Source organism: Taudactylus pleione, unplaced genomic scaffold, assembly GCF_031769625.1.
Source record: "Taudactylus pleione unplaced genomic scaffold, aTauple2 ptg000711l, whole genome shotgun sequence".
Classification (NCBI taxonomy): Eukaryota; Metazoa; Chordata; class Amphibia; order Anura; family Myobatrachidae; genus Taudactylus; species Taudactylus pleione.
In genome coordinates, this window is record NW_028285113.1 from 12204436 (window position 1) to 12231913 (window position 27478).

At 42.8% G+C, this 27478-nt stretch overlaps 1 protein-coding gene across 2 annotated transcripts in view; it reads left to right on the forward strand.

The window, feature by feature from the left end:
• The window catches only part of ELMOD1 (ELMO domain containing 1), a 124434-nt gene that overhangs the window by 82858 nt on the left and 14098 nt on the right, over window positions 1–27478 (forward strand). For both annotated transcript variants that reach the window (XM_088456722.1, XM_088456721.1), the window contains 8 exons: window positions 1901–2046; window positions 7577–7605; window positions 11613–11710; window positions 13043–13172; window positions 15409–15542; window positions 17385–17453; window positions 20032–20055; window positions 27228–27278. In XM_088456722.1, coding sequence (XP_088312848.1) covers window positions 1902–2046; window positions 7577–7605; window positions 11613–11710; window positions 13043–13172; window positions 15409–15542; window positions 17385–17453; window positions 20032–20055; window positions 27228–27278 — 680 coding nt within the window. In that variant the 5' untranslated portion in view covers window position 1901. The remainder of the gene's footprint in view (window positions 1–1900; window positions 2047–7576; window positions 7606–11612; window positions 11711–13042; window positions 13173–15408; window positions 15543–17384; window positions 17454–20031; window positions 20056–27227; window positions 27279–27478) is intronic.

Sequence of the window (27478 nt, forward strand, 5' to 3'; positions counted from 1 at the left end):
TTGGACAGGCTGACCAGGTGAGCAGCCAGGTGAGCAATAATCACTGGGGTAGTCTGTTGGAGGTTTTAGACACAGCAATGAATGAATGTTTAACCTTGTATGGGCAGCTAAGACCACAATTTCGTGACAATTGCCCAACCAGATTTACCAGACACTTTGGTCATTTGTTTTTCCAAAAACAACATATTCACTTTTTAAATTTGCCTGTCATTGTATTTATCATGGACACAGTTCCAAGATACTCCAAGTTGTCTGTAACGGGATCGGTGTGATATTCCAGCTCCAATGCCCGAAGTCCAATGGAGTGAAATCCCAACAGGGACGGTAAGTACCCTAACCCTCCCACTCTCCCCCCTATCCCTAACCCCCCCCCCCTTGGTGGTGCCTAACCCTAGCCACCTCCTTCCCTCAGCCTAATCCTCCCTGGGGAGTACCTAACCCTAATCTCCCCCCCGGGATGCCTAAACCTACCACCCTATCCCCAGGCTAAGTATCATACTTACCCGTCTTCTTACATTCGGGGTGGCGACGTCGGTGTATTGACGCCTGGGATCTTGTCCGTCGGCATATTCGACATATCCCGTCTGTAACCTTGTCAAGATCAGCACTCATTTGAGCCTGGGTAACAGAGTTAATCAAAAAATAACCACCTGGTATGTCTACAGTATCTCCCCCATTCACTATTACTTTCCCAATATTTGACGCCATGGAAAGGATTTCATGAGCGACACACATCAAGTAGGATGTTTGCGATTTCCATACAAAATTGCAATTAAATCCCAGGTACCATTACCCAAACATGATACCATATACAATTCAGGTGCAGTAATAACTCTTTGTAATTGTAGTACCTATATCATATGAGCTTCTCATAATCGTGATCTCATCTGTTAGTCCCACCTTCCACCATTACCCAAACAACCTGTAGTACAGATTTCTAGCATGGATAAGCTGAATCCACAGGCAAAATAGACCCAATAAGAATCACAGAGACCAATATTATTGAATGAAGCTTGATATGAGAGAGATATCAATGCCTAATGTATGTACAAAAACAATTAAGAAGAATGACATACAGAGATGGTCTTAGGCAAATAATTTTGCCTAAGACTAAAGTCCAGGAATGATGATGTTTGTCCATGCAAGATGATGTTTTGCCTCTTTCTGAGTCGCGTTTTTTTGAGGGAAAAATCCGAACTCGGCGTGCAAACTCGAACCTATCCGAGCCTGCACATTCCTAGTCGATACTAATTAGTGAAGATCCTGCTTGTCACCACAACATTCTTTTGGTGAGGAGGTAAGGGGGGTGACAACACTCCCCAGGCCAACCTCATGTTGGTGGAAAGAGCAAGCCTGAAATCTATAAACCCGTAACTGTACCATTATCTGTCTGTTGGATCATTTGCTGGCAGTCCTAATGGGCTATACATAAATCTTTATTGAGGCGCTAGATGCCAGTGGAAAGAGATTGACAAGAAAAGAGTGTGAGAAATGAAGGTTCCCTACGGCATGAGGTGCCAAGATAATATAACCTTTAAGTGTTGGTAGTGTTGTTGTGCATTCACCATGTCTATGATATGTGGGAACCCTCCGTGGTCTACATATTCACAGAAAGTGTCCTATGAACGGGAATTTATTTGTATGACAATAATCTGTATTATACACACTATGCAATTGTTTTGCAAATTATTTTCTATTACACTAACTCCTCCCTGGAATTCACTGTTCTAACGATTCCGGATAAAGTATAGCTGATGCCACTGTACTGTAATCAGTTCTGCTTAAGATGTGTATTTAAATAAAGTATACACCAATAAATAAAACAAACTGAAGTTATCGGTTCTCCCAGTTTGTCCTAATCTTAATTGCTTTTTCCCTGTTTGTATTTCTTTATCTGCAGAATGGTGGTTCAGGTGTGGTTGTACTTCTACTGCATTTGTCTCTGGCGTTGCCTAAAGTTTATTTTGAGGAAGCTAACTGGACGCTGTGAGTTGCAGAGAATTTGTTGCAAGAACAAACCTGGCGCCGGGCGGACATTGAAGATAGGTACGTAATAGCCCCTGCATTGATTTTTAATACCCTAGTTTTATGTTTACCATTTATTATAATGTACATTTGCCCTATAGTAAGTCTACTTGCAGAGCCAACCATTCAGAAATACAACATTTCTCTTTCCCATAATCCCTTTATCTTCTCCAAAAACTCGCCTGCCAGTCTCACTAAGAGATATTTATCAAACCTTCTAAAGAGGACCTCAAGTGGAGGTGTCATTAGCAACCAATCAGATTCTAGCTATATAGAATGTACTACATAAATAGTAGCTAGAATTTGTCACTTGCAATGGACACCTCCACCTGTCAATGTGTAATAAAGCGTTAAAATACATTGGGCCTGATTCAGACCCGCTCGCGAACGGGTCCATGTTGGCCCAGTGCGCATACGCACGACGGAGCCGGCTCCGTCATGCGCATACGCGATGCCCGGATAGCGACGGGCAAACCGTCACTCCGGGTCTCGTACCATAGGGGGCGTGCTGTAGATGGTGAGTGACAGCACGCCCCCTTCGGTGGGCGTGCCGGGGGCGTGGCTGCCCAGACGGAGGCGTTCCCATGGGAACGCCTACCGTCTAGGGCCGGCCCCACTGACATCACTAGTGATGTCAGTGGGAGTGCTTTCGGCTCTGTTTGAACCGAAAGCACTCCAGGGCTTGCGGCAACGAGACCCTACCACAAGGGTCTCGTCGCAAGCCCGATGGTCGCGATGGTCTTGACCTGACCGCTCGCTATAGCTGTGGGTGGTCACCCACAGCTATGCGGGTGAGTGCGAAAAGTCTTAGTAAAAAAACAGGGAGCTATGCACAGCTATGTGAGCGGGCAGGAGGCCGTTAAAAAAAAAAAAAAAATAGCCCGGCCCTGATACAGAGCGAGTGCTCTGTCAGAGCGTCCGGCTCGGAATCAGGCCCAGTATACAGTGACGTTTTTTTTATATATATATATATATATATATATATATATATATATATATATATATATAATATTTTGTTCGCACTAAGGGTACAAGTGCCAGCGGCCTGCGGTGCTACAAGTGCCGCAGGGCAGGCTTGCTGGGACAGGTAGTTCCACTGTGAAGAACAATATTAGTTCTATATTTAACCCACCGCCTCCAGGAGTGCAATTAAGAACCCTGGGCTGGTTGATCCTCGAAAGAGGGGACTCCATTGTATTTTTGGAGTCCCCACTTTCCAAGTATTGCCTGGCTGGTGAATGATTTTGCAGGGTAACCCCTGTGTCTCTCTGCAATGGCAATGCCACACTGGCTGGTTCAACCTGTAGCTGGCAATAACAAAATAGGGGTAACCCCACGCCGTTTTTTCCCCCCTATTTTCCTGCTCAGAGGTCCAGGGCTGGATATACTTTTGGTGGGGGAAACTATTTTTTTTTAAATGTAATCTTTAACCCTTCATTACACCTATAGTCCACACTGATCTGTGCAGTGCTTCTGCAGAACACTCTGCTCAAAGGCACGTCTATTCATTTCAGCCCAGTACGACTGAACTTGCACACGATCAAACACAATTCCATAGACCATCGAAAAATATGATTCTGCAAAACGCGCTTGGTAAATTTGAGCGTTTGATTACGAAAAACTCTCGTGTATCCCAGCGATGCTCAGCGTGGTTAATCTCAACCAAACACACTTCTTAGTAAATATACCCCTAGGGGTGAAAGACTTTTTATTGGAAGACCATTAAGGATACTATTGCAAAAATCAAGATAGAGAACATGAATTACAGATTCTCTTGTGTGAGATGTGTGTGGGTTCTGGAAATCTCTTAGATGTACGCAACATTTAAGCATAACGAAGTACCTATTTCGTGCTGAACGGTTTAAATAACAGTAGTGAAACTTTGGTACCTTTTTTATAGCAGTCAAAAACATGTAGTTGAATACCATTAATAATTAAAAAATATATTTATCATTGATCTTGGGCAGGACAAGCAGTAATAACTGACCTAGGGCCTGATTCAGAGCCGCTCGTAAGCGGCAGTACGCTCGTTCCGAGCGATGTTCGCACTTCTGCGCATGCGTACGGTTTATAATACGCATGTGCGAACCAGTCAGTGCGGCCGTAAATCGTTTGTTCGCTATATAGCGAATGCCTGCTACTTTGGGTGACAGGATGAGGCGTATGTGGGTGGTAACAGGGGAAGGTGCTTGAAAACGAGGAGTGGAATTAAGAAAGCAGGCGTGCTTAAAGGTCAAAACGGGCGTTTTATGGGTGTGCATAATTACAACAGCAGCGTCATTGACCACGTCACCTGGTTGTTTTATAGTCAAAACTGCTCACAATATAGTGGTAGGAAAAACCAACCACAAGAATAGCGAGCAGTTCATACGCTGTTCGATGTACTCGATTAATCTAATAAATAGCGGACATGACGTATGATGCGAGCGGCCAGGGGGCGTATTTAATAAACGTCCGCAAGTTTGTTCGCTCCTTCAGATATGGAGGCGTCAACAGACCGCAAAGAGCGAACGGATCATTTGAATAGCCACCCCCTTTTTCTGAACGAGCGAGCGCTAATTGCGTCCGGCTCTGAATCAGGCCCCTGGTTTTCTAATAGGCTTTTTTCATTTTATCATTAATGTGTGAGGTTTTCAGATATTAAGAATATTACCCATGTTCCTGGGTTAAACGTCAGAAGTTTGCCAATGCCCTCAGGGAGATTTTTATTCTTGCTAATTATTTTAATGTCATTTCAATTCCTGTATTTTAAGCAAGCACTAGGCTAAAAGAAGACTCAACACTTAGCATTTATTTAATAATTAATCTGAGTGACAGTATTACCCTGAAAATATAGAAACCAGCTTCTATGCTGACTTTAGTCTGGCAGGCGGCGGCCATTAATTGGGATGTTTCTGCAACATTTCAGACAAGATGTTCTATTAAATCTGCTTTGCCAAAACATACTGTACATATTTGCCAATACATCATACCTGTTTAGAAGATGCAGCAATAAACTCGTACATGTAAAAGTACGTACGTACACATGTTGTGGCATAATATGTGTACTTCGAGATGACTGTATCCTAAATAAAACACAGTACGTTTTTGCGGCAGGGAGTTGGACATACATTCAACTCTAATGGAGCGTACACACGGTCAGATTTGTCAGACTTGTCAGATTTGTCAGATGAACGACTGAACGACTAAACGATTTGAACGATTGAACGATTTTTGACTGCATTAAAATGAATGGAATCGTCCAAGTCTGACTGCAAACCCATCAGATGTCAGATATCGTTATCTGACAAACGGGAACGCGCATCGTTGATCGTCCATCGTTCAGGCATGTCAGATATGAACGATTTTCCTTCAGATATGAACGACTGAACGATTTTTAAATCGTTATCGTCCATATCTGAAGAAAAAATCTGATCGTGTGTATGCACCATAAATCAGGCTCATAATGTTTCATTTGGTTGTTGTGGATAATAGACACTATTATTGCAGTCTCACGGCTGTCTCCTCTGCTCCATTTTGTGTTGTTAGTGATGGGCAATATAATGTGCTAAAGAATACTTCCAATAGACCAAGGTTGCATTTATTACAAAGTCGTTTGTTTTTTTTTCAAAATGCATAGACATGGATTCAGCTGATTGTTTATACTGTATTACGGCTTTAAATGCCTTTTAAAAGTGTAATGTTTTACCTTATTTATAAAATACATCTTCATCTATTGGAAGCATTCTTTTTTTTTATAATCTATGCTGCCTCACAGCACTGAGGGCATGGGTTTCATTCCATCCAGTGCCCATTATGTGTGGAGTTTGTATATTCTCCAAGTGCTTGCGTCGGTTTCCTCCAGATACTCCACTGTCTCTCCCCCAATCCAAAAACGTACTGGTAGGTTAACTGGCATCCTATTAACAACGTATGCCCATGTGGTAGGGAATATAGACTGCACTGGGGGCAAGGATCAATGTTAATAAATATTCTGTAATTTAGATAAACAGTGACCAGGTTGACGATCATTATGTCGACATGGTCGTCATGTCGGCAGTCAACATGTCGATGCTCAGCATGTGGACACTGATTAAATATCCTAACATTTCACTGTCAACATGTCATGTCGACATTTACAAGTGTTGACAATTTTGATGTCAGCATTTTAACCATGTTGACTTCATAACTGGTATCGACATCATGAATGTCGACATAAAGACCGCTGTCTGTATGACTGCATATATTATTTTCTGTAAAGCGTTGCTTAATATGTGTGTGATATAAATAACTGTTAATAATAATAATATATTGATATTGCGCACTCCAGTTACTTATTAATCATTAGGAGGTATCTGACCCCTCCTGCTGCATCTGTAATCCCAGCGCTGGGATCACCGTCGCATCCATCGTTTGCGATGTTGGATGGCACCAACCAGCTGAGTACACCTCAGCTTACGCAGGCTGGCCAGCATGCAATGCCAGGAATCTGTGTCTATGATCCTGGCCTTGCCACCGCTTCTGGGAACGCAGACCGTCTCCGCCCTGTAAACGCCTCTACCTGTCGATCAGGCACAGGCATATGGGGGTCTGCGTGCGATTGCGCAGGAGCCGTACTGCAGATGCGATAATGGGGAATCTGCAATCAGCATTGCACTTGTGTGCCATGATTACTCAGACCCATGGTTCAGGAATCTGCTGCTCAACCAGTTTCAAAGCTCTGCAATAAGGCAACATGGATATGGATGGGGGGGGGGGGGCAAGCATTAAATAGGTCTATTGTAGCATTTGAATCTGTGAGTCCTTGTTATTTACCACCTAATGGAATTATTTATAGTAGCCACAATTTAAAGGAATTAAGAATGTGTAATTCTATAGTATATCCCAATCTGTGCTAGGGATGGCCGTCAGTGGTTTTCCATCGATGGTGTCATGATAACCATCGATGGTGAACCACCGATAGTTTGCACCACTTGATGGCAATTCCTAATCTTATGCTTCGCATTATGGGGGTCATTCAGACCCACTCGCGAGCGGCAGTACACTCGCAAGTGGGTCGATGTTCCCCACTGCGCATGCGCACGACGGAGGGTGCTCCGTTGTGCGCATGTGCGAGACCCGGCGAGCGAAGGACTTTCCATTGCTCCGGGTCTCGCACCAAAGGGGGCGTGCTGTCGATGTTGATTGACAGCACGCCCCCTTTGGTGGGCGTGCCGGGGGCGTGCCTGCCAGACGGAGGCGTTCCTATGGGAACGCCTACCGTCTGAAGCCGGCCCCACTGACATCACTAGTGATGTCAGTGGGAGTGATTTTGGCTCTGATAGAGCCAAAATCACTCCAGGGCTTGCGGTTGAGAAACCCGACCACAGGGTTTCACTCGCAAGTCCGATGGTCGCGATGGTCAAGACCATTGCAACCATCTTGTTGGACGCTCGTATATGCTGTGGGTGGCGTCCGGCTCTGAATCAGGGCCTATGTTTTCTATTAACACCAAAGTGTTTTATGGTGTTGTTTATTTTAAGATTGTAACATATATATTCATGGTTGACTTTTTATTCTTTCTGTTTTATAGAGTCCTCTTTGAAGTCGTCCAAAAGCAAGGTAATATTTCATTTTGCCCTCCTTCAGTATACGTTTACCCACTGACCACCTGCAAAGTCTCTCAAACTGTATCTCCGTAAATCAGGCGGTATTATTATCAGGTGTTTAGCTTCAGTCTTGTGTCACTGGTGTTTTGTCATTAATCTTTAACAGGAATGGAGAATAAGATGAAACCTGAAATAACAGCTGGTTTCCGGTGGCTGTTGTAATGACATTTTTCCTCTGTCCCCCAGAACTCAGATGTTAGGTGACAATTGTCCATGATTTCCAATGAGCGAGCCTGACACAGAGAACAGACAGGAGGAGAGGAGACTGTGTACCGGCTGACGGTGGTCTGGCAGAAAACCACCAGCCCTCACCCCCCCCACTTACTCCAACTGCAATGAAATTGGATGTCATGTTGCTACATCATAATGAACGTCATTATGTAGTCCGTTCCCCCTGGCGCAGTAACACAAACTTGTGCAATTGTCATATGACATTTTACCGTAAATCATATAAGTAAAAATGTGAGGCTTAAGCTGGGTACACACTAAACAACGGGTATACCCAGCGATGCAACCGGCGACCCCCCCCTGCCGATGGGCCTACATATCAGGCAGCCAGTACACACTAGCTCAGGGGTCTTCAACCTTGGCCCTCCAGCTGTTGTGGAACTCCACATCCCAGCATGCACTGCCACCTTATTGATATAACGGCATGCTAAGACTATGGCAGTGCATGCTGGGATATGTAGTTCCACAGCAGCTGGAGGGCCAAGGTTGAAGACCCCTGCACTAGATGATCCGGTACCCGACCGTCTAGTGTGTACACACCTTCAGACTTTGAAATTAAATGTTATCTGATCGCTAATCCATATGTTTGCATAATGTAGCCAGGCACTGGGATAGGTATTCATACATGGAGACCGAGTGAGGAGGTGGCAGCTTCATGTGATGGCATTGGGTGATGACCGTGGTCAGTCAAATTCAGTTATGTATTCAGACTAGTGTAGTTCATTTATCAGACCTAGTTAGTCCAATATTGTTGGTTATATAGATATTACAAGTCACCTAAGAGTTTCACATATCTTAAGAACAACCTCTTGGCATAAACGCTGGCTCTGTGGGTGCCAAATATTTATTCTACAGCTCTAAAGCTTGACGAGCCCCTTTTTTTTGGGGTGGTGGGGAATGGTTTGGAAATGTATTATTAATTTCTAAAACCATTACATTCAAAGTGATTTTCACAAACATAGAGGCATGGGGTCATAGGCATAAGGGCCCCTTTGTTATTTATGAACCCCCTTGGCATTGCTTTAGCATTGCTAGCAGGAAACACTTGTCTGGAGATGTCAGGCTGGGCAGAGGCATGGCTGCCAATGAGACCCGGTCCATGTAATGTATCTGATGTAACTCATCTGAGTGCAACGTCAGGAACTGATGATTGGCATCATCCTGTCCCAACAATACTCTGTAAGCTACATGGACCTGCTCTACTTTACAATCAAACACTATGTGATAGAGATGGGGCACATTATCATACAGGAACAGCAGGATTCATCACCTATCTCTCAGCACATCAATCCCACCATTGGGGTCTAACCGTGCCTTGCTGTCATTTTGCCATTGTTGAATTAAGGCACAGTATGTGATGCGAGCAAGGACATTCATTGATTGGACAACATGTCTAAAACAAATGTGTTCCACAGGTATATAATTATTATGTACTATAGTTTGTTACCATTTGCAATACAGGGTTGTGATGGGAAAATAAAGAATATATATTATATTATTATATATAATTTTATTTATTTTCCATTTTATTTTATCTATTTTACTTCATTGTAATTATTTTCTTATATATATATATATATATATACATATATATGTTTTTGGGTTTTTTTATCGGATTTGTATTTATTTTCAATGGAGAACCCCTTTTAGAACTCATGGTGGAGTGTAAATTCTATGCTAAAGGTGGAGTGTGAATTTTATCTAGAATACTTTGATTCATGTTATTTATTCTACTTTACACCCCTGTTGTTGCTACTTTCTTCTGCATGAATTGCCATCTTTTTCATCTTTACTACATTTTCATCTTTACTAAATTTTCTTTTTCAAAAGTGCTTTCTAACTGTTCCCGATTTGCATTTGCATCGAAAAATCTATTTATTTAGATTAAAAGTAGAATCATATCCTTGTATGGCTGTACCTGCAATTTAATCATTCCTGAAATCCCTATTCTGCAGCCTAGTTTATTGTATCTGTATTTCAGCTATGAATGTATTAAAGAACAACTAACCTTTTTGTTTCTTTCTAACAATAGACCACATGGTTACACGCAAGCTGCTTTCTCAGGCTATTGCTGTGTAAGAAACTGTGGTTAGCCTTCGAGATTAGTTTCTCTAACACCCTTACAGCACAGGAAAGCTGCTTATCCTCTGGTGACATTGTGAAGTGGCTTATAGAAACTGGAGCAATGATTCTGATAGAGACAATGCACTGCTCGGTGGTTAGGCTGTAGCGGAGGAATAGAACCTAGGGTTCTCTCAGTGGCAGGTTTCATACATCAGCAACATTAACAATATCAATTCAAATAGTTATTTTTCTTGGTTATTATGTATCACTGCATTTGCTTTTATTAATTCCATATTCTTTCTTCTTTTTTTCTTTTGTTTTATTATTACATTATAAATACATCTGTTTAGGTGCAGAACTAAAATCAAAGTAACATTCCCATGAAAAAAGTGTGTTTTAGAAAATAAATTGTTATGCTATAAGAATAATGTTATATACCATTTTCCTTGGTTTGTTTCTCCAGGCTGCTATTATTGAATTATAATTTTGTATAGTGTATGGATTGCCATAGCAAATCCAGTCACATAGCATATGATGTAGTGAGCAGAGAGTCTTTGGAATGCCCCTCTGGGGTCAGGGCCTGATTCAGAGCCGCTCGTAAGCGGCCGCTCGCTCGCTCCGAGCGATGTCGCACATCTGCGCATGCGTATGGGTCGTAATGCGCATGCGCCAACCAGTCATTGCGGTCGGAAATTGGGCGCTCGCAAAACAGCGAGGGCCTGCTAATTTGAGTGACAGAATGAGGCATTTGTGGGTGGTAACAGAAGGTGTTTGAAAACGGGGAGTGGAGATCCGAACGCAGGCGTGCCAAACGGTCAAAACGGGCGTTTAAAGGGTGTGCATAATTAATAAAGCAGCGTCATCGACCACGTCACTTGGTTGTCTTTTAGCCTGAACTGCTCGCAGTGATTGCGGGAAGTAAAACCTACCACAAGCACTGCGAGCAGTTCAGACGCCTTTCGATGTACTCGATTAATCTAATAAATAGCAGAGATGACGTATGATGCGAATGGCCAGGGGGCGTCTTTACAAAATAGCGAGCGCATGTTTCTTTCGCTCGCTCGCTCAGACATAGAGGCGTCAACAGACTGCAAAGAGCGAGCGCTCTGCTTCAATAGCCGGCCCCTTTTTCTGAACGACCGTTCGCAAATAGCGTCCGGCTCTGAATCAGGCCCTCTGTCTGCTCTATGTATTATGACTTTTAATGCTGAAAGCTTTGGGAATTCATACTATGAAGTAGTAAGCATTACGGAATAGGTGCAGAGATGGATCATCCATTAGGTAATCCGGGCTCTATCCTGGTATACCCTAAACTGTTTTATGTGTGTTTCTTTTTAACAGCAAATGAGATATTTTATTAGACCCAAACCTGTATCTTGCCTATGGAACCATTGCTTCTTAATAATGCTTTGAGAATGAATGTCCTTAATTTTCTAGAGGTAGATTATTGAAATGAGATCAAGGGATGAAAAGGTCACATTTTCAGGGGTGTTCCTTGTTGTGATGGACTCTGCAAAAGAACTTAATCTGTGCACCTGCTCGTCCTATACGTTAATGGGACTATGAGCCTTTTTTAATGGAGTGTTTTTCTAGGTGAACTCCATCCAATATAATAAATAAAAATCTCTAGATTTACTTATGGCTCCCTGTCATTGTTCTCTATTTCAGCTCTTGCAGAGTGCAGTGGGTGTACATCCTGATGCCATTGAAAAAACTGTAGAAGACCTCCTGACGCTGAAGAAAGTTAATCTGGACACCAATCCACAGTAAGAAGTCATTCTGTATACTGCATTGATCTGTTATACAGGCAAACTAATGGATATGAAGCCAGCACACCACTCAAGGGTCCCCGGCAATTGCCTCCCACACCCACCCTTACTTGCGGGTCAGGGAGGGTGGACACAGGTGAAAGAGAGTGAGGAGGGGGACATAGGCGAAAGATGGGCAAGATGACAGATGAAACAGAGAGAGGATGGAGGAGGATGTGGATGAAAGACTGAGTGGGACAGGGATGAAAGAGAACGGTGGGGGGGGGAGCAGAGATAAAAGAATGGGGGTGCTGAGATGAAAGATAATGACGGGAGTGGGAGGGAAGAGGGACAGAAATGAGACAGACAGACAATAGGTAGGGTGTGGTGGGGGACAGAGATGGGAAAGTAAGGGAAGATACCGCCCCCCCACCACAACACTCACCCTGTAGGGCATACCAGAAGGACTGAGACACAGGCTCAATGACAGGACTGACCAAAAGACAAGCAGGACTGAGGGGCAATCACACTGACAGTGATGGGAGACAGACTCACAAGACAGAGAGACAGACTGACTGCTAGACGACAGGCTCATATGACAGACACACTGACGCTACTGGATTTCAGACTACAAGGTATTTCCTACGAATAAGGCAGCTACAGATTATCCTCCTCTCTCAGCTGTGTGCTGGTCGTCTCCTGATGACTTAGATGAGACACTCAGAACATGATTGGTCTGTTCTGCTGTTTTCAGAAGAAGTCCCAACTAAGGATGGCCAATCGGATGACCTGTATTAATATTCTGCATGAATACAGGACTGGCCTACATATTTCCAAATAGCAATATTCAATACTGCACATTGGCATTTTCAGTCTGCACCAGGTATAAGGCAAAGGCTGCTGCTCTGAGATTCTGATAGGCGCCCTTAGCCTCACAGAGAATCTCAGGACAGCCCCAAGCAAATGCAGGAGAGAGTTGGGATGGGAAAAGCGAAGATATATCTTAATTACAGAATCAATTCACATATATGTGTGAATCGCATCAATTAAAGTTTGTAACGGGCTGAAGTATCAATAATTTAAAGATATCATATATCGATGTCCATCCTTAGTCCCAACCCTTTACTCTGTTAGCAGCCCAGTGCAGTGCACATACAAGCCGTACACACCCACTTTCAGAACCCAGTGACAGACAGGCTGTCCAATTACTTTTGGTACCAAGGGGGGTTTCTGGGCACCACGGTGAGTTCCTGCACCAGGGACAGCTACCATTATACCTCACAGCTTTCCTATGCCGAGGAGGTACACTGTATCCATCAATACGGTATGTAACATTTCTTATTTACTTAGGTTGGCAGTGTCCCTTCAAGCCTGCCTTCTGCAGATCGTTGGGTACAGGAATCTGACCCTGGAGGTGGAGAAGCTGCGCCGGGAGGCATATGATTCCGATAACCCCCAACATGAAGAGATGCTGATGAAGGTGCGGGGGCAATGCATGTAAAAGAAAACTGCTTCCATATTTTTTTGTTTTGTTCTTGTGAAATTAGTATAATTGAACATTTGTTGTCTATTCCATTAGCTTATCTTGATTAGTTTTGATGGTCTGCTGTGTGGCTATATGTAGAGTGCATCTTAAGACAATGTTACCAATGGGGTTGGGTATGAAATCCCGGCACTCAGGATGCCTGTTGTCAAAAGACCGACAGCGGCATCCCGTTGCTGCGAATCCCGACAGTGAGAGGTAAGTACCCTAACCTTCCCTCCTTAACCCCCTAACCCTAACTGTCCTGTTGTGCACCCTTACCCTCCCTACCTCACACCCTAACCCTCCCCCCTTAGTGCCTAAACCTAACCCCCCCTTAGTGCCTAGCCCTAACCCCCACCTGTACATAGCCTAACCCTAACCTCCCCCCCTCCGTAACCTCAGGGCCGGCTCGAGGCATGTTCGACCAGTGCGGTCGAACAGTGGCGCCACCGCATAGAGATCACACCCCTCCCAGCCATTCCCGATTTCAGCGGGACAGTCCTGTTTTTCGGGCACTGCCCCGCTGTTTTGGGCACCTCCTCCGCCACAGGCAGCTGTGCGGCGGTGCCGGCCCCGGAGAAGAGGAATGGCGTGCGCCATCCATTCAGTGCAGGAAGAGAGCTGGTGGCAGCCCAGCTACTGACGTAGTGCTGGGCTCGCCCCCAGCCTTGACGTTAACGGAAGGCATGCCATACGGAAGCCGCACGCAGGTAACGGGCGCATAAGTCTCGTCCTGCACAGGTTGCGGCTCCCCCTTGAGCCGGCCCTGCGTAGTCTAACCCCAAACTCCCCGGGCTCCTAACCCTCCCACCCCCATCCCCGCGGCTAAGATCTGAGGGCTCCCGCTGTACTTACCAACGGCATGCCGGCTGTCGTGATCCTGGCGTCAGCTTCTCCCCTCTCGTCGGGATGCTGGCGCCAGTATCTTGTCCACGGTTCGGGATTTCAGCGCCGGGATTTCGTCACCCAGCATGTCGATGGTCGGCATTGTAACTACATTCCTTACCGATGACTAAGTTGGTTATCTTGGGCAATATCAAAGTCTTTCCTATTCAGAGAATCCGGTGGAGAATGTGACCTGACTGCGTGAGTAGTTATTAGCTGACCACACTAAGTGATGTATATGTAGTGGTCAGTTATAATTAATCATACCTAAAATATAAAAAATTTAAATCCTTGTTCTAGTCATTCTATGAGATAACTTATGTACTTGTGGTTTTACTTTTAAGTGAAGTTATTTTAAAAACCTTCTCCCTGCCCATCAGTGTTTTTGTGGGGATCTCCTATCCTTGCCTCACTGATTCAGTAGATACCAGCTAGTTAAAGGTTCATTGGCACCTCTGCTGGCCAGCCACTATAAACGTGGGGAAGCATTGGTGGATAGAGGTGCCCAACGATGATCTAGAACAACAAAAATAAGTCTCACTGCTGTCACTGTATTTGGCGCAATATCAACTTCTCATTGTTTTGGGGTTTTTTTACTGTTTTTTATTTTTTTGTTTTTACCATGTTAGTAGTTGCACTGACAGCAGCATCATCAGTTGGCAAGTGGGTACCTCTTTAGGCATCCATAACAGGCTGTGGGCCTGTGTGGGTCCTCTTGGTGACCCTCCCCGGCCACCCTGCTTGATCACCAGATTATTTTACTGTTCGGGTAGTACATCTGCCGTATCAGCTTTGCACCAACTTGTACATTGCCTGTGCCTACCTAGGAATGTCTATGGACTTTCCTGTCCACAGTTGTCCATCAATATTCTGTGCACAACCAAAGATCCTCCATCTTGGTCTGTGTTAATTAAGTGTTATAATGAGCACAAAAGTAGTGAAATCTCACAAATGCGTAAATTCATCTCAGCTACATGACATAAGGTGAAAAGTGTTGTTCCTATATATGGGTTCTATTAAAAAAAAAAAACTTATTTTTATTGCAGATATCATACATTTGTCGCTGTTTTTGTTCCTGCAGCAGTTACGCAAGGAAAGAATATGTTTCACTTTTCTGTTTTTTTACATTTTTATTGTTTTTTTTTATTGTTTATTAAAGTTTGACTGTTTAGACATGTGTTGGTCATTCTTTGCTTGGCGTTCTTTTCGATGGATGGAAGTTTTTATTGCAAATGTTTTATATAATGTGTATGTTCTAGATGAGAAGCGATAACTTCCTGTGATCAGATTCATTTTTAATTTACAGCTGTGGAAAATGCTGAAACCTAGTGTTCCATTGGAAGCACGGGTCTCTAAGCAGTGGTGTGAAATTGGTTTCCAAGGTGATGACCCAAAAACAGATTTTAGAGGAATGGGTCTCCTGGGACTCTACAATTTGGCGTAAGTATATATAACGCTGTTAAACTGCATTCTATTGTATACAGTATAAGAAGAACAAATTCAAATGGACTTTCTGCTCTAATATCTTTAGGTAGACAAGCAGCATACCTCATATCACAACATATAGTTCCTCAATCGAATTGCTGCACAATTCAAATATTTAGGGAGAGATTGAACTCTCGGCATTGACCGCCAAGTGTCTCCTGGAATGGCCGAGAGGACAACCATGGGGAAGGCAGATTTAGTTAAAATGATATTCTTGCCTGGATTGTTGTATGTGTTTAGGATTGAACAATGTGGATTTGCCTAGCTGCCATATTGACTAGCCTTTTCCACCTTCAACTTCTAGCAGGTATTAGACCCCATAAGTGGAACATCTGGTACTTTCAAACAGGGCCAGATTAAGGGGTGCTACAGGGGCAGTTGCCCTGGGGGCCCCACACTGGGTCAGTCTGACCCTGTAGGAGCTGAGAACAGGTGCCCAGTGGCTCTGTGTTCTGCATGCACAGTGAATGCCTATAGCGCAGAGCGGCTCCCGATTCCTCTCATCAGCATCGTATGACACATCACACCGTGACGCTGATGAGGGGACTCACACGGGAGCTGCTCTCTGTGCTGTATGCACTGCGACTGAGCATGCAGAACACAGAAGAGCTGGAAGGTTTCAAGTGGAGCCTGACATGCCACGGGAGGTGAGTATGCAGGGGGCAGGTGGTGGTGGTGGTATTGCTGTTTAATAAACTGGGGCAATGTGGGTTGTCAATTTTATTGGAGGGGGCCCCACAACTTAGTTGCCCTGGGGCCCCCCACAAGCCTAATGCCGGCCCTGCTTTTAAATGTTGAGTATATACTTTGAGGTTCCTCATCTTCTACTGTTCTTACCATAAAATGATTCTGGCTTTTACCTAAATACTCAGACTTGGTCCCTGCTTAAAAATACATATATTAGTAAGGTGTACCCAGAAAACATGTAACTAGTATAAATAAAATAAGATTCAGTATGTATAGGAGGCATACAATAACACCCATCCCACCACTGTGCACCAAACCAGTGGCTTTCTGGTTCCAAATAACCATGACTTTTTTTAATACAGTATAATTTACAGCAGGGTTATACATTATTCCCATTTTATTATTCCCATTGCGATTACTTTACATTAGGGTATACCTTTTTACCATTATTATTATTATTAATAGTTTCTTATATAGCGCAGCATATTTATGTTGCACTTTACAAATGGAAATAACACTAATAAAACCAAACTGGGTAGTAACAGACAGACAAAGGTAAGAGGGCCGGGCTCGCAAGCTTACAATCTATAGGATTGTTATAACTGTGTATATGCAATAAAAGTCCATGTTAAAAATGTAATAGTTTGTTTTAACAGTGTGTGTGTTCCCTTATACAAATTAAATATGATAAATGTTACTTTTAATGGTGCATACACACGATCAGATTTTTTCTTCAGATATGGACGATAACGATTTAAAAATCGTTCAGTCGTTCATATCTGAAGGAAAATCGTTCATATCTGACATGCCTGAACGATGGACGATCAACGATGCGCGTTCCCGTTTGTCAGATAACGACATCTGACATCTGATGTGTTTGCAGTCAGACTTGGACGATTCCATTCATTTTAATGCAGTCAAAAATCGTTCAATCGTTCAAATCGTTCAAAACTTTGGTCAAATCGTTCAAATCGTTCAGATCGTTTAATCGTTCAATCGTTCATCTGACAAATCTGACCATGTGTACGCTCCATAACACTCTGAATCATTTTATGAACGCACTTAATCAAAATCAAGCCTCAGTCTTTATCTTTCTACTATTCTGTTTAGATATTTTGCAGAGAAAGACACCACTTCAGCTCTGCAAATATTGTCTGATTCCCTTCAGCCGAAGTGCAGGTAATGATGTAATATCTGTGTGATGTCATTGAATCATTGCACTAAAGTTAATTCTGCAACTATTACTATGGGGAGACGGCAATATTGTAGTCTGGATCACATGTCAAGAAAATGCAGACTCATGAGCTGTATTGTTTTTGGGATAAAGCAATAGTGGGGAAGGGATGCAGTCGGCATCCCGGCGCATACGATCCAGACGCCGGAATCCCGACAGGAATCAGAGTCTCAGCTCCAGAAACCCAGCTTTGAGTGTTAGGGTTAGGGATATGGCACCAGCGGGAGGGTTGGGGGTAGGCTGCAGCAGGAGAGGGTTAGGATTAGGCTGCAGGGGGTGGGGGGGTTATTGTTGGACTGCGGGAGGGGAGGGTTAGGGTTTGGCTGAAGGAAAGGTGGGTTAGGGTTAGAGGAAAGGTTAGATTACTTACCTCCATGCGTCGAAATTTCCAACCTTGGGGATTCTGGCGCCCGGGATTCTGACAGCCGCCATTGTTTACGCCAGGATCGTGTACCCAACCCAGTGTAGGTAAATGGCTTTCTTGGCACAAGCTACCACCCTAGGCAGCCTTTGCCAATTCTCTGCCTATAGACCAGGGGGTATGGCACAAAGCGACCACACCAGGTAACTCTCCAGTGCCCCAGACTAGGAAGCTCTGTCACTATTGCGGTACAGTGCTGGAATTGTTTAGGCTGAACCAGTATTCACGAACCAGTGACCTCATTATGGCACATGTTACTAATTGCCAAGTAATTGATATGCTGTGTTAGAATAATGGTTCAGCCTACAAAATGTATATTTTAGCAGAACCCAAATGATAAATATTGGTTTAGCCTAAGGAATGTCTCCCATGAGGTTTCACAACTTATAGGGTGATGGGTATTAAAGAGCATCTATCAACACAGAATAAGTTAAATGAAACTAAAATTAGCATTATTATACATTGGGCATGTTAGTTAGAATAAAGTGTTGACCTACAGCAATACTTGCTGACGCCTCATGGATATGTGGACAGGAGTTCCATAAAGTTGGGGGCATTCTGGACAACTGACCTGTTTTGCTTCATCATAGACCACCCACCGTGGAGAGAGGCATGGCACATCATCACCCTGGCCCACTAATCCATGGACTTCCCCGTGGCATTGGTTGCCGTGGCATAAAAGCATTTGTGCTGTGGTTTTCCACTCTTGTCATTTGTAAATGAGTCACTGAATCTATGCTCCCAATTATTTACCAATCACATTGGAGGGTTAGGGGAGGGAGAGGGGGAGGGTTAGAATAACTCCCGACAAGTGTCTGTATCCTAACCCTGTCACCATGCCGGTGACGAGATTCTGACCGCTCGGATCCCGAGTGCCGGCATCCCGTACCCAACCCCCAGTGACCATATGTAGCACTTAGGAGGTGGAGTGCAATTGAAGCTCTTCTGATATGCTCCATTCGGGGAATGGAATGGAAGGGTGGGGAAGGGGTACGGAGCTGCCCTAAATGCAACATGACAGAATGCGGTGCACAAGGTTGCAGTACATGTCAAAAGCTGGACTGTGTCTATATAAGTATACTTTGGTTTAATGATTGAGGTTTTAGGCCCTCATTAAGAGCCGCTCGCAAAAAGTGAGTGCTCGCTCTGAATGAGGGCGGCTGCTTTTGTTTTGAAAGCTGGTCGCTCGCTAAGCTGTGGGTTTGTAGCGAGCCCTGGAGCAAGTGAATTTGTCACTCGCTGCGGGGCTTGCGCACTGCGAGCACTGCACATGCGTAGGCCCTCACCATCGACCCGCTTGCGAGCGCATAGTGCTTGCGAGTGGGTCTGAATAAGGGCCTTAGTGTTTTATTTACATGCACATTTATATCATTAACATCAGAGCAATGAATTGACCAGACAACATAACATTACAAGAGGGTCAAGTGCCAGGCATGCTTGCCAGAGCTCACAATCTTAAAGGGATACAGGGTGTGTTTTCCCTATATACAGTAATGATGTACAGTAGTGACTCTATATAAGCACAACCATAAGTGGCATATCCAGTTCGGTCTGTTTTTTTACCTGGAAAAGTTCAGAGTATAATGCCCCAAGCTATTAAATTTTTTATCATTTACCCCGTGCGGTAACCACTCCGGTAACTTGCGGTAGCCCATAGTTTCCGCATAAAGTGCAATCCTCGCAAAAACCCCATGGATAATTGGATATGCCCCTAAGTATCCAGCCAGATTGTCTGCATGCAAAATGTTGAATGTTAGGATGTCGTCGTGGTTAAAATGTTGACATCAGCAAAATTAAAAGTCAACATTAGGGTTCGGATAAGCCTGAAAACTGCTTGTGAACATTGTCACCATGTCAACATTTCATCAGTGTCGACATACGGCATGTCGACATGAACATATCAAAGTGTTAACATAGTGAATATCGACAAGGTATACAGAACCCTAACGTTATCATTTTTAGGTCATGCTGCAAACTCTTATTTTATGCCGACATTACGCTGCTGGCTTATATAGTTTATCAGTACGTAGTGCTTATTTGTTTTTTTACAAAAATTTGTTTTGGTTTTTATTTTGTTTCTCTTTTTTGTTTCGCATTTAAAGGGATGTCAGTAAAGAGGACTTCAGGTATATCTCTTCACAATTTTGCATTCTTTTTTTTTTTATTTTGTAACCATGTAAAGATGCATTCCTATTCAGCCGGCTATATTATGCCAACAATTGATGTAGGGAATTTATAGACTCCACTTTACACAAGCAGATACGTTTTAAGGTAGAAATTAAATCATATATTTCTGCTGATTTTATTTGAAAATTTGTTTGTGACACAGTGAAATCGGCCAGACTGACTCAAGATTATCATAGTACTGTATGTGTTTCACAGAGTTGTTGTCATTTCCAGTATTCCTGAGCAGGATTGCATCTTTTCCAATGCACTTTATAATAATTTTTGTTTGTGTTACTTATTGTGGTGTTGTAGTTATATATAGTATTTTTTCTGTACAGGATTTGTAGACTGTGGAATTGTTGTTGTTGTTGTTGTTAAACATTGATTTTTTTTTTTTTCCAAACGCCTAAATGGAAATGTAAAATGCACTCATTGAATAATTATTATATTAAGCTAATTATTCGCAAGGCCACCTAAAAATGTTGGAAAAGAAAAAGCATTTATCATTTGGGTAAATTAAATATATTTGTGTTATTTGTGATTTCGGGGTACAATTATTAATATCTTCTGTTCTCACCATCCCTGAAATGTCGATGACTTTTCTCTCTTTAAATAGGAGAAAGCAGTGATAAATTCCTTTCTCCAAGAAAAAAGCAACAGAAAGGGGTTATTACTACTTAAATAAACATGTTAATCTTAATGGAAGTAGTCTAATCTGGAGCCACATCTGCAGTAGCGGAACTATCACTATTACATGGGGTGAAGCAGTGACTTTGGGGTCTGATTCAGTTTCAGATGGAATTGCAAAGCTGCTCGCAAGCAGCTTTGCAATTCAGTCTGTGCAGATATGGTAATGCCTCCTACTGCATTACTTATCCGAGCTACTTTGTCCAACGTATCATCGGATAATCTGCTGAACATCGGCCGGCTAAGGTGACCCATGGGGTCATGCAGCCGGCCGCCGCAGATGAGAGGAAGGAGCCAGGAAATCTCCATCAGCCGAGACGCCGTTTCCCGTTTCGGGAAACGGAGGCCATCGATGCCCCCTCCCCGCCCACAAACGGCAGGTGACTGACAATCACGGACAGTCTGCTGCCAGTCTCCATTCGGAATCGCAGACCCATTCCGCACATGCACAGAACAGGTCAGGCGTCTGTGCATATTCCCTATCATCTGCTGAATGAGGACCTTGGTTCCAACACTGTACCCACTATCACTTTCTTCAGCACAAAGTCTGCACAGTGCAAACCAGGCTTTACTCAGCTTGTTCTGGTCCGCAAAGCATTGCTGCCAGGGTGCTGGCAATGTAGCGTGCCATCCCTGCTCTCCTCAAGTCAGTCAGTTGGAAAGACCTAAAGCTGGCCACACATCTAAAGATTTTCTGTCCAACCATCCAACTAGTTGATTGGTTGGAATGAAAATCTGGTAACGTATGGGAGTAACTGATGATCAGTAATTTGCTCCTAAATGCCAGAAAACAGATGAAAATGGTCGTCAGACAAGTTTGTTTAAATGTTTGATCTAAACAATTTGTTCAAACAACAGTTTTTGTCCATTTTTCGGCGTTTGGGAGCAAATTGCTGATTGTCATTTACTTTCATTCCTTACCAGGTTTTCATTCCAACCAATCCACTAGTTGGCTGGTTGGACAGATAATCTTTAGATGTGTGGCCAGCTTAAGAGTTTGCAAACAGATCACAAACTCCTCGACTTTGCTGCAACATCAAAAATAACAAATGTTGCAAAACTAATACATGTAATATTACAAAATCCTTTCTCTCTTTACATATATTTATATATAATGAACACCGCTGCAGGCCAAGCACTGAGGTCAGAAATGATACCTGGAGCCAGCATGAAAAAAGCCCAACAAGAACCTTAATTGGGGCTGACTGTATGGAAAATCCCCACTTGAGAGCGTGACTCCAGGAGAGTTTCTAGGTGATTCTGGCAGTAGGTAGCCACCTGGACGTCCAGGCCATGCGATGTAACGATATATTGCATCGCCGTACACATTACTGCTGTACAACGGTGTGATATATAGTTACATGTCTAATGCAAACTATATTGCATCGTCACAGAGGTATTATTGTATAGTGTGTACCCAACTTAATCCATTTAGCTGAATTACTCCGCTTCATCAGATGCAATGTAATATTATTTTCCAATCCTCTATCCCCAAATAGACTACACTATTGTACTTGGAGAACATTACATATCCAGGTGGGTGTGGTATGACTAGTCGACATCAGAATGTCAGCAAATTCTTATTGTCGACAGGCACAACGTTGGACAATAGATCAACAACCAATAGAACGTACAAGCACCTTCTGCTGATTAAAATGATATGCGGCATGCCTATATTCTGTGTGCCACTGCGGCTGTATCTGCATGAGAAATGCTGCGTTACAGTGTTACAGCCGCTGACCATGTAACGTATCATTTTAATCAGCAGAAGCTGCTTGTGCGTCCTATTCACATCACTTTGCGAATAAGATGAATTTGAAGGTAAAAAGTCACACAAAATACATGCTCGGCACTACAGAGTCACACCACGACTAGACAAGACTAGAAGAGCTGTTTCACATTCAAGAAGGTTAGATGTATGAGGACACATCAGTACAACTCACGTAGTCCATTTCATCCGTGCATCCAGCTGCAGCCCTAAAGGCTGTGGGCAAAATTTACTAAGCGGCGGGTTCTAAACCGCGGCGGTTTGGTGGCGGTTTGACGGTGGTTTTTAAATGACAGCAAAACCGCTGACTAGTAATTTTAGCCCTAATCCTGTTCTATTATATTCAAAAATGTGTTTTGACGGTTGTTTTGAGGCGGTTTTGCAGTGCCTTTGAAGCGGTTTTGGCCTTAGTAAATCTGCGGAAACAAAACAGTCACCAAACCGCCGAGGTTTCGAACCCATCGCTTAGTAAATTTTGCTCTGTCTCCCTTCTGGTTAAGTTATCAATCCTTCTAAAGAGTGGACAAGTTATCCATATTATTTTTATATTCTAGAAAGTACTCGATAAATGCTAGCTAGAAGCTGTCGGGTTCCTATGGGTAACTTCTCCATTTGTCCACGTCTCCACTCTTTATACTGTTTGATAAATCCCTTATGTATGTAGGGAACTGAGAATAAAACCAGGTGGAAATGAAAATCAAAATAAGTCTCTGTAGGAGGTTTGGCACATTTCGCCCATTGCCACCAAGCAGTCTGTAGCCTAGTTACATCTACTGGCAATAGACCCATGACCGGATTGATCACCAGCAGAGATGGTAACACAGGACAGAGTTGAAGTACTACTGCATCGGAAGGCTGGAATAACTAGATCATATAAACTAATAAATCCCAGGTATCATATTGTATTGGCACATGTGGTCTGTGCAGAATATACTTAATAGAAACCACTAATTTGATAGTGGAATTAAAGTTTTGTTTTTGTTGGAGTTCTCCTTTAAGGTCATCCTCTATAACCTTGTTTACTCAGCCAAGCCATGACTTACAAAAGATGGGTCTATTAAACCTTGCTTGACATAGAATTGCCTTTTATAATAATAGCAGATGTCAGGCCATCCGCCCCCAGATCGTGTTTGGTACATTGCATTAAAAGCAGTATAAATTACAAGCCATTAGTCTGGCTGAGACACTGGTTTTGTAAGTCTGCAGTAATTAAGAGAAATAGATCACTGTCTGAGCACTTGGCTCAAAGTTTCTCCCAGAAAGTCGGAAGGAAATCTGTGCGTTACATAAGACTGCACGGGATTGTTATGGGAACAACTAAAACATTAAATGCCAAGGAGATTTGGTATTTTCTGTTTAACATGCGTATAGGTAAGTATATCACGGATCCAAATTTGTCCTGTGATTTAATGGAAGTTGATACACAAAAAAATATCTAAAAAAAAAAAAAATTCTAAACACGAGAAGTGATTTAAAATGTTAGGAAAAGCAAATAATTTCCCAATGTTTTCACGTCTCAGACATACTTCCGTTGGGCCCACGGCGGCTTGGGGCCCTCTGGTGATTCCACTAGCCCGGCTGAGTCTCTTAGGTTTACCCATTTTACATAATAATGATTGTATGTCTATGAATTGTTCTAAAGCTTTTTCCAATATTAAGTTGATCATAATTGAACAATGTCTTTAAATCTCTGTGATTTATAATGAATAGAATTGTTGTATTGTTGAGTGTCTTCATTTCGAAATTCATTAATATTCTTAACTAAGGTTTGGAAATATCATAATACTAGAGGTTTAGGATTCAACATTTTTCCAGATTGAAATCACTTTAGCAGTCCTTGAGGGCTGGGGCAAAACTAATATGGTAGCAGGGTGTTTTAGTACCAACCTTTCCTGTCAAAGTCCCGTACAGCAGCATGGGGGTGAAGACACATTGGCTTATTGGAACTCCCTCTAGTGTTCAGGCCCTAGCTGCCGTTCTCAAAAGTGAGAAGTGGACCAGTTAAGAAGTTGCCCATAGCAACCAATCAGCACGTACTGTACCTATCATTTTATAGAATGTACTTGATAAATGCTATCTCAAAGCTAATTGGTCGCTATGGGCAACTTCACTCTTTTCACTGCTTGATACATGAACCCCAATATGAGCAGACTGATCAGTAAAAGGAGTTTCCGTAAGTCAAGATGATATGAGCAATCGCTTGCTCCATGTTTATACTATAGAGTATAACTAGGCTAGTCATGCCCCTGCTTGGTAGCGCATCATTCTAGACATTTTCCATATATATATATATATATATAATATGAAAAACAGAAGTGAGAACACAGCGCCTTATAGTGTAGTAGTATTGAGGCTACAGAATTTCCTTAAAAAAGATAGATGATATAGATATATATATATATATATATATATATATATATATACGTACCCTATGGGTCATATGTGCAGGCATATAGCAAATTCTTGGATCTCCACACCAATGTGACTTTTCAAATGAGATCCCTTTTATCTGCTGCCCATCCGGGTCCCTCGTAGTGTGTTGATTACGATGTAATCAGTATATAGAGTGAGAATATAAACTCTCATGGTATAGTACTAATAACATTTATTACAAAACACCACACAAGAAGATATATAAAAAACATAATTACAATTGAAAATAGCTTATCTCAGATTGGCTCAACCTGGCCAGATCAGGTACTTGCGTCACAGCATCACCGTCCTCTACGCGTTTCACCCCTTACATTCTACTGCCTGGGCTTCCTGAGGAAGTTTCTCTATATACTGATTAAATCGTAATCAACACACTACGGGGGATCCGGATGGGCAGCAGATAAAAGGGATCTCTTATCTCTTATTTTTTAAGGAAGTTCTGTAGCCTCAATACTACTACACTATAAGGCGCTGTGTTCTCACCTCTGCTTTTCATAAATTGCCTGGACATTACAACAACGGTCCTTCTTGGAGAACATGCAGCTGCCACCATTGTCTGGGGAAGTGTATTTGGAGAAGAATTACAATAAAATAACTTTGTGGACACTCAGAATACTTAGGGTGTAGCGCTGCACATAGTATTTGGTTCTGTGTATATATATATATATATATATATGGTAAATAACAGTGGCACTCACAGGACTTCAAATAAGCTACAACGCTAGGTCAAGTTTATTCCGATTTTTCAATCTATTCAATTGGAGATTTTTCTCAGGGACCAACTAAACATAGTACATGTACACATATATATACAAAATAAGGACTCACCTAGGTGCTACGCGCTGTGCTGCCGGCATGGGAGGCGGGAAAGAAGGGGGTGACGTCATCACACAGCGTCCCACCAGAATCCGCTATGTCCGACCCAGCCTGCACACAGGTTACCATAGTGACAATGCCAACACCACATATACAAGAAAAATAACACATAAAGATAAAAACAAACATAAATAATACAACATGATCAACATTAAAATCATAAATGAATATTGTAAACACAGTCCAAGATAGACAACCAACTGTCATGGGATACTGAATCACGGCAATCCTACACACAACTGCCGGAAAGAGAATAATGAAGCATATAAAAACTGATATAGGAGTGAATATAGAGATGCCTGCACAGGCAATAAGCAACTAATAGTAACAGTAACTAAAAATATGCAACAATGTTGAATCATGATAAATAAAAATATGTATCGGTTGGGTATGAAATAACGACGGCTTAAAAGCCGCCGGTTCAAATCCCGACCCTGGAAGCCCGAAGATGAAAATCCCGACACCGGCTTGTATGTAACCCTCCTCTCCCCCCTAACCCTAAATCTCCCCCCGTGGTGCCTATCCCTAATCCCCCTCCCCGGACCCTAAACCTATCCCTCCCGGGGGATGCCTAACCCTAACCTCCCCCCGGTGGTGCCTAACCCCCATTCCCCTAGCCTAAACCTAACCCTAAATCCCCCCAGGGGTGCCTAATCCTTCCCCTCCGCGGCTAACAGCTTGCAATGCCCCGCTTCCCTACATTCGGTATGCAGGGAATCGGGATTTCGGCTTGGGGCTAATGATAGGCATCGGTATTTAGATGCCTATCTTTAGTCCCATGCCATGCTATCAGTGTAGGCATTCTGGCGGTCGGCATTTCGACCACCGGCTTCCTGACCACATCCCATGAAAAACATGCACTTCTAGTAAATAGACTCAATGCTAAACCATCAAAAAATAGGAATACATTTTAAAAAATATATACTCAAGAACCAAAAAAATGGCAAAGGCATATGTAATAGTCGTGAATGAGGTCATAAAAAGCAAGACATAGATATATTTCTGTTTAATCCGTGAGGGGCAACACAAGTCTCATATATATATATATATATATATATATATATATCAATTGTGAATGGCTGTCCCATCGCCGTCATGTGCAGTGGGAGCCGGAGAGGCTACCACCACTGCGACAGACCGTTACAATGTACAGCAGAAGCTCACTAGAGAAGTCGAAGATGCAAGAAGCTGGGATGCCTGGAAGTGCCACACAGAGAGGGCGGGACAGATGATAGGGGAAATATAACCCTTGGCCCCGCAAATGATTGGTGCAAAATGCTAGTTATATGTAGAATAACATTTATGCTACTTATGATTATTTATTTTTTTCAATTTGTTTACAATTTGTTTGAATTTATCTTTTTCCAGTAAAATCAGCAAAATGGAATGGGAAATGAAAAAGTTTGACAAGGCCATTGGGTATGTTTATAACAGAATTCACGATGTGTCTGTTGCTCTTTGTAAATTTCCTTTTTAAAATTTAGGAGCCTCGTTAGCTATAGGGCCGTATTCAATTGCCAGCTAAAAAGTTTCCGCCTATTACGTAATTTCGTCAGGCGGAAACTTATCCCCGTATTCAATTGCAAAGACTTTTCACCGGTACGAAAAGTCTGCGCCTT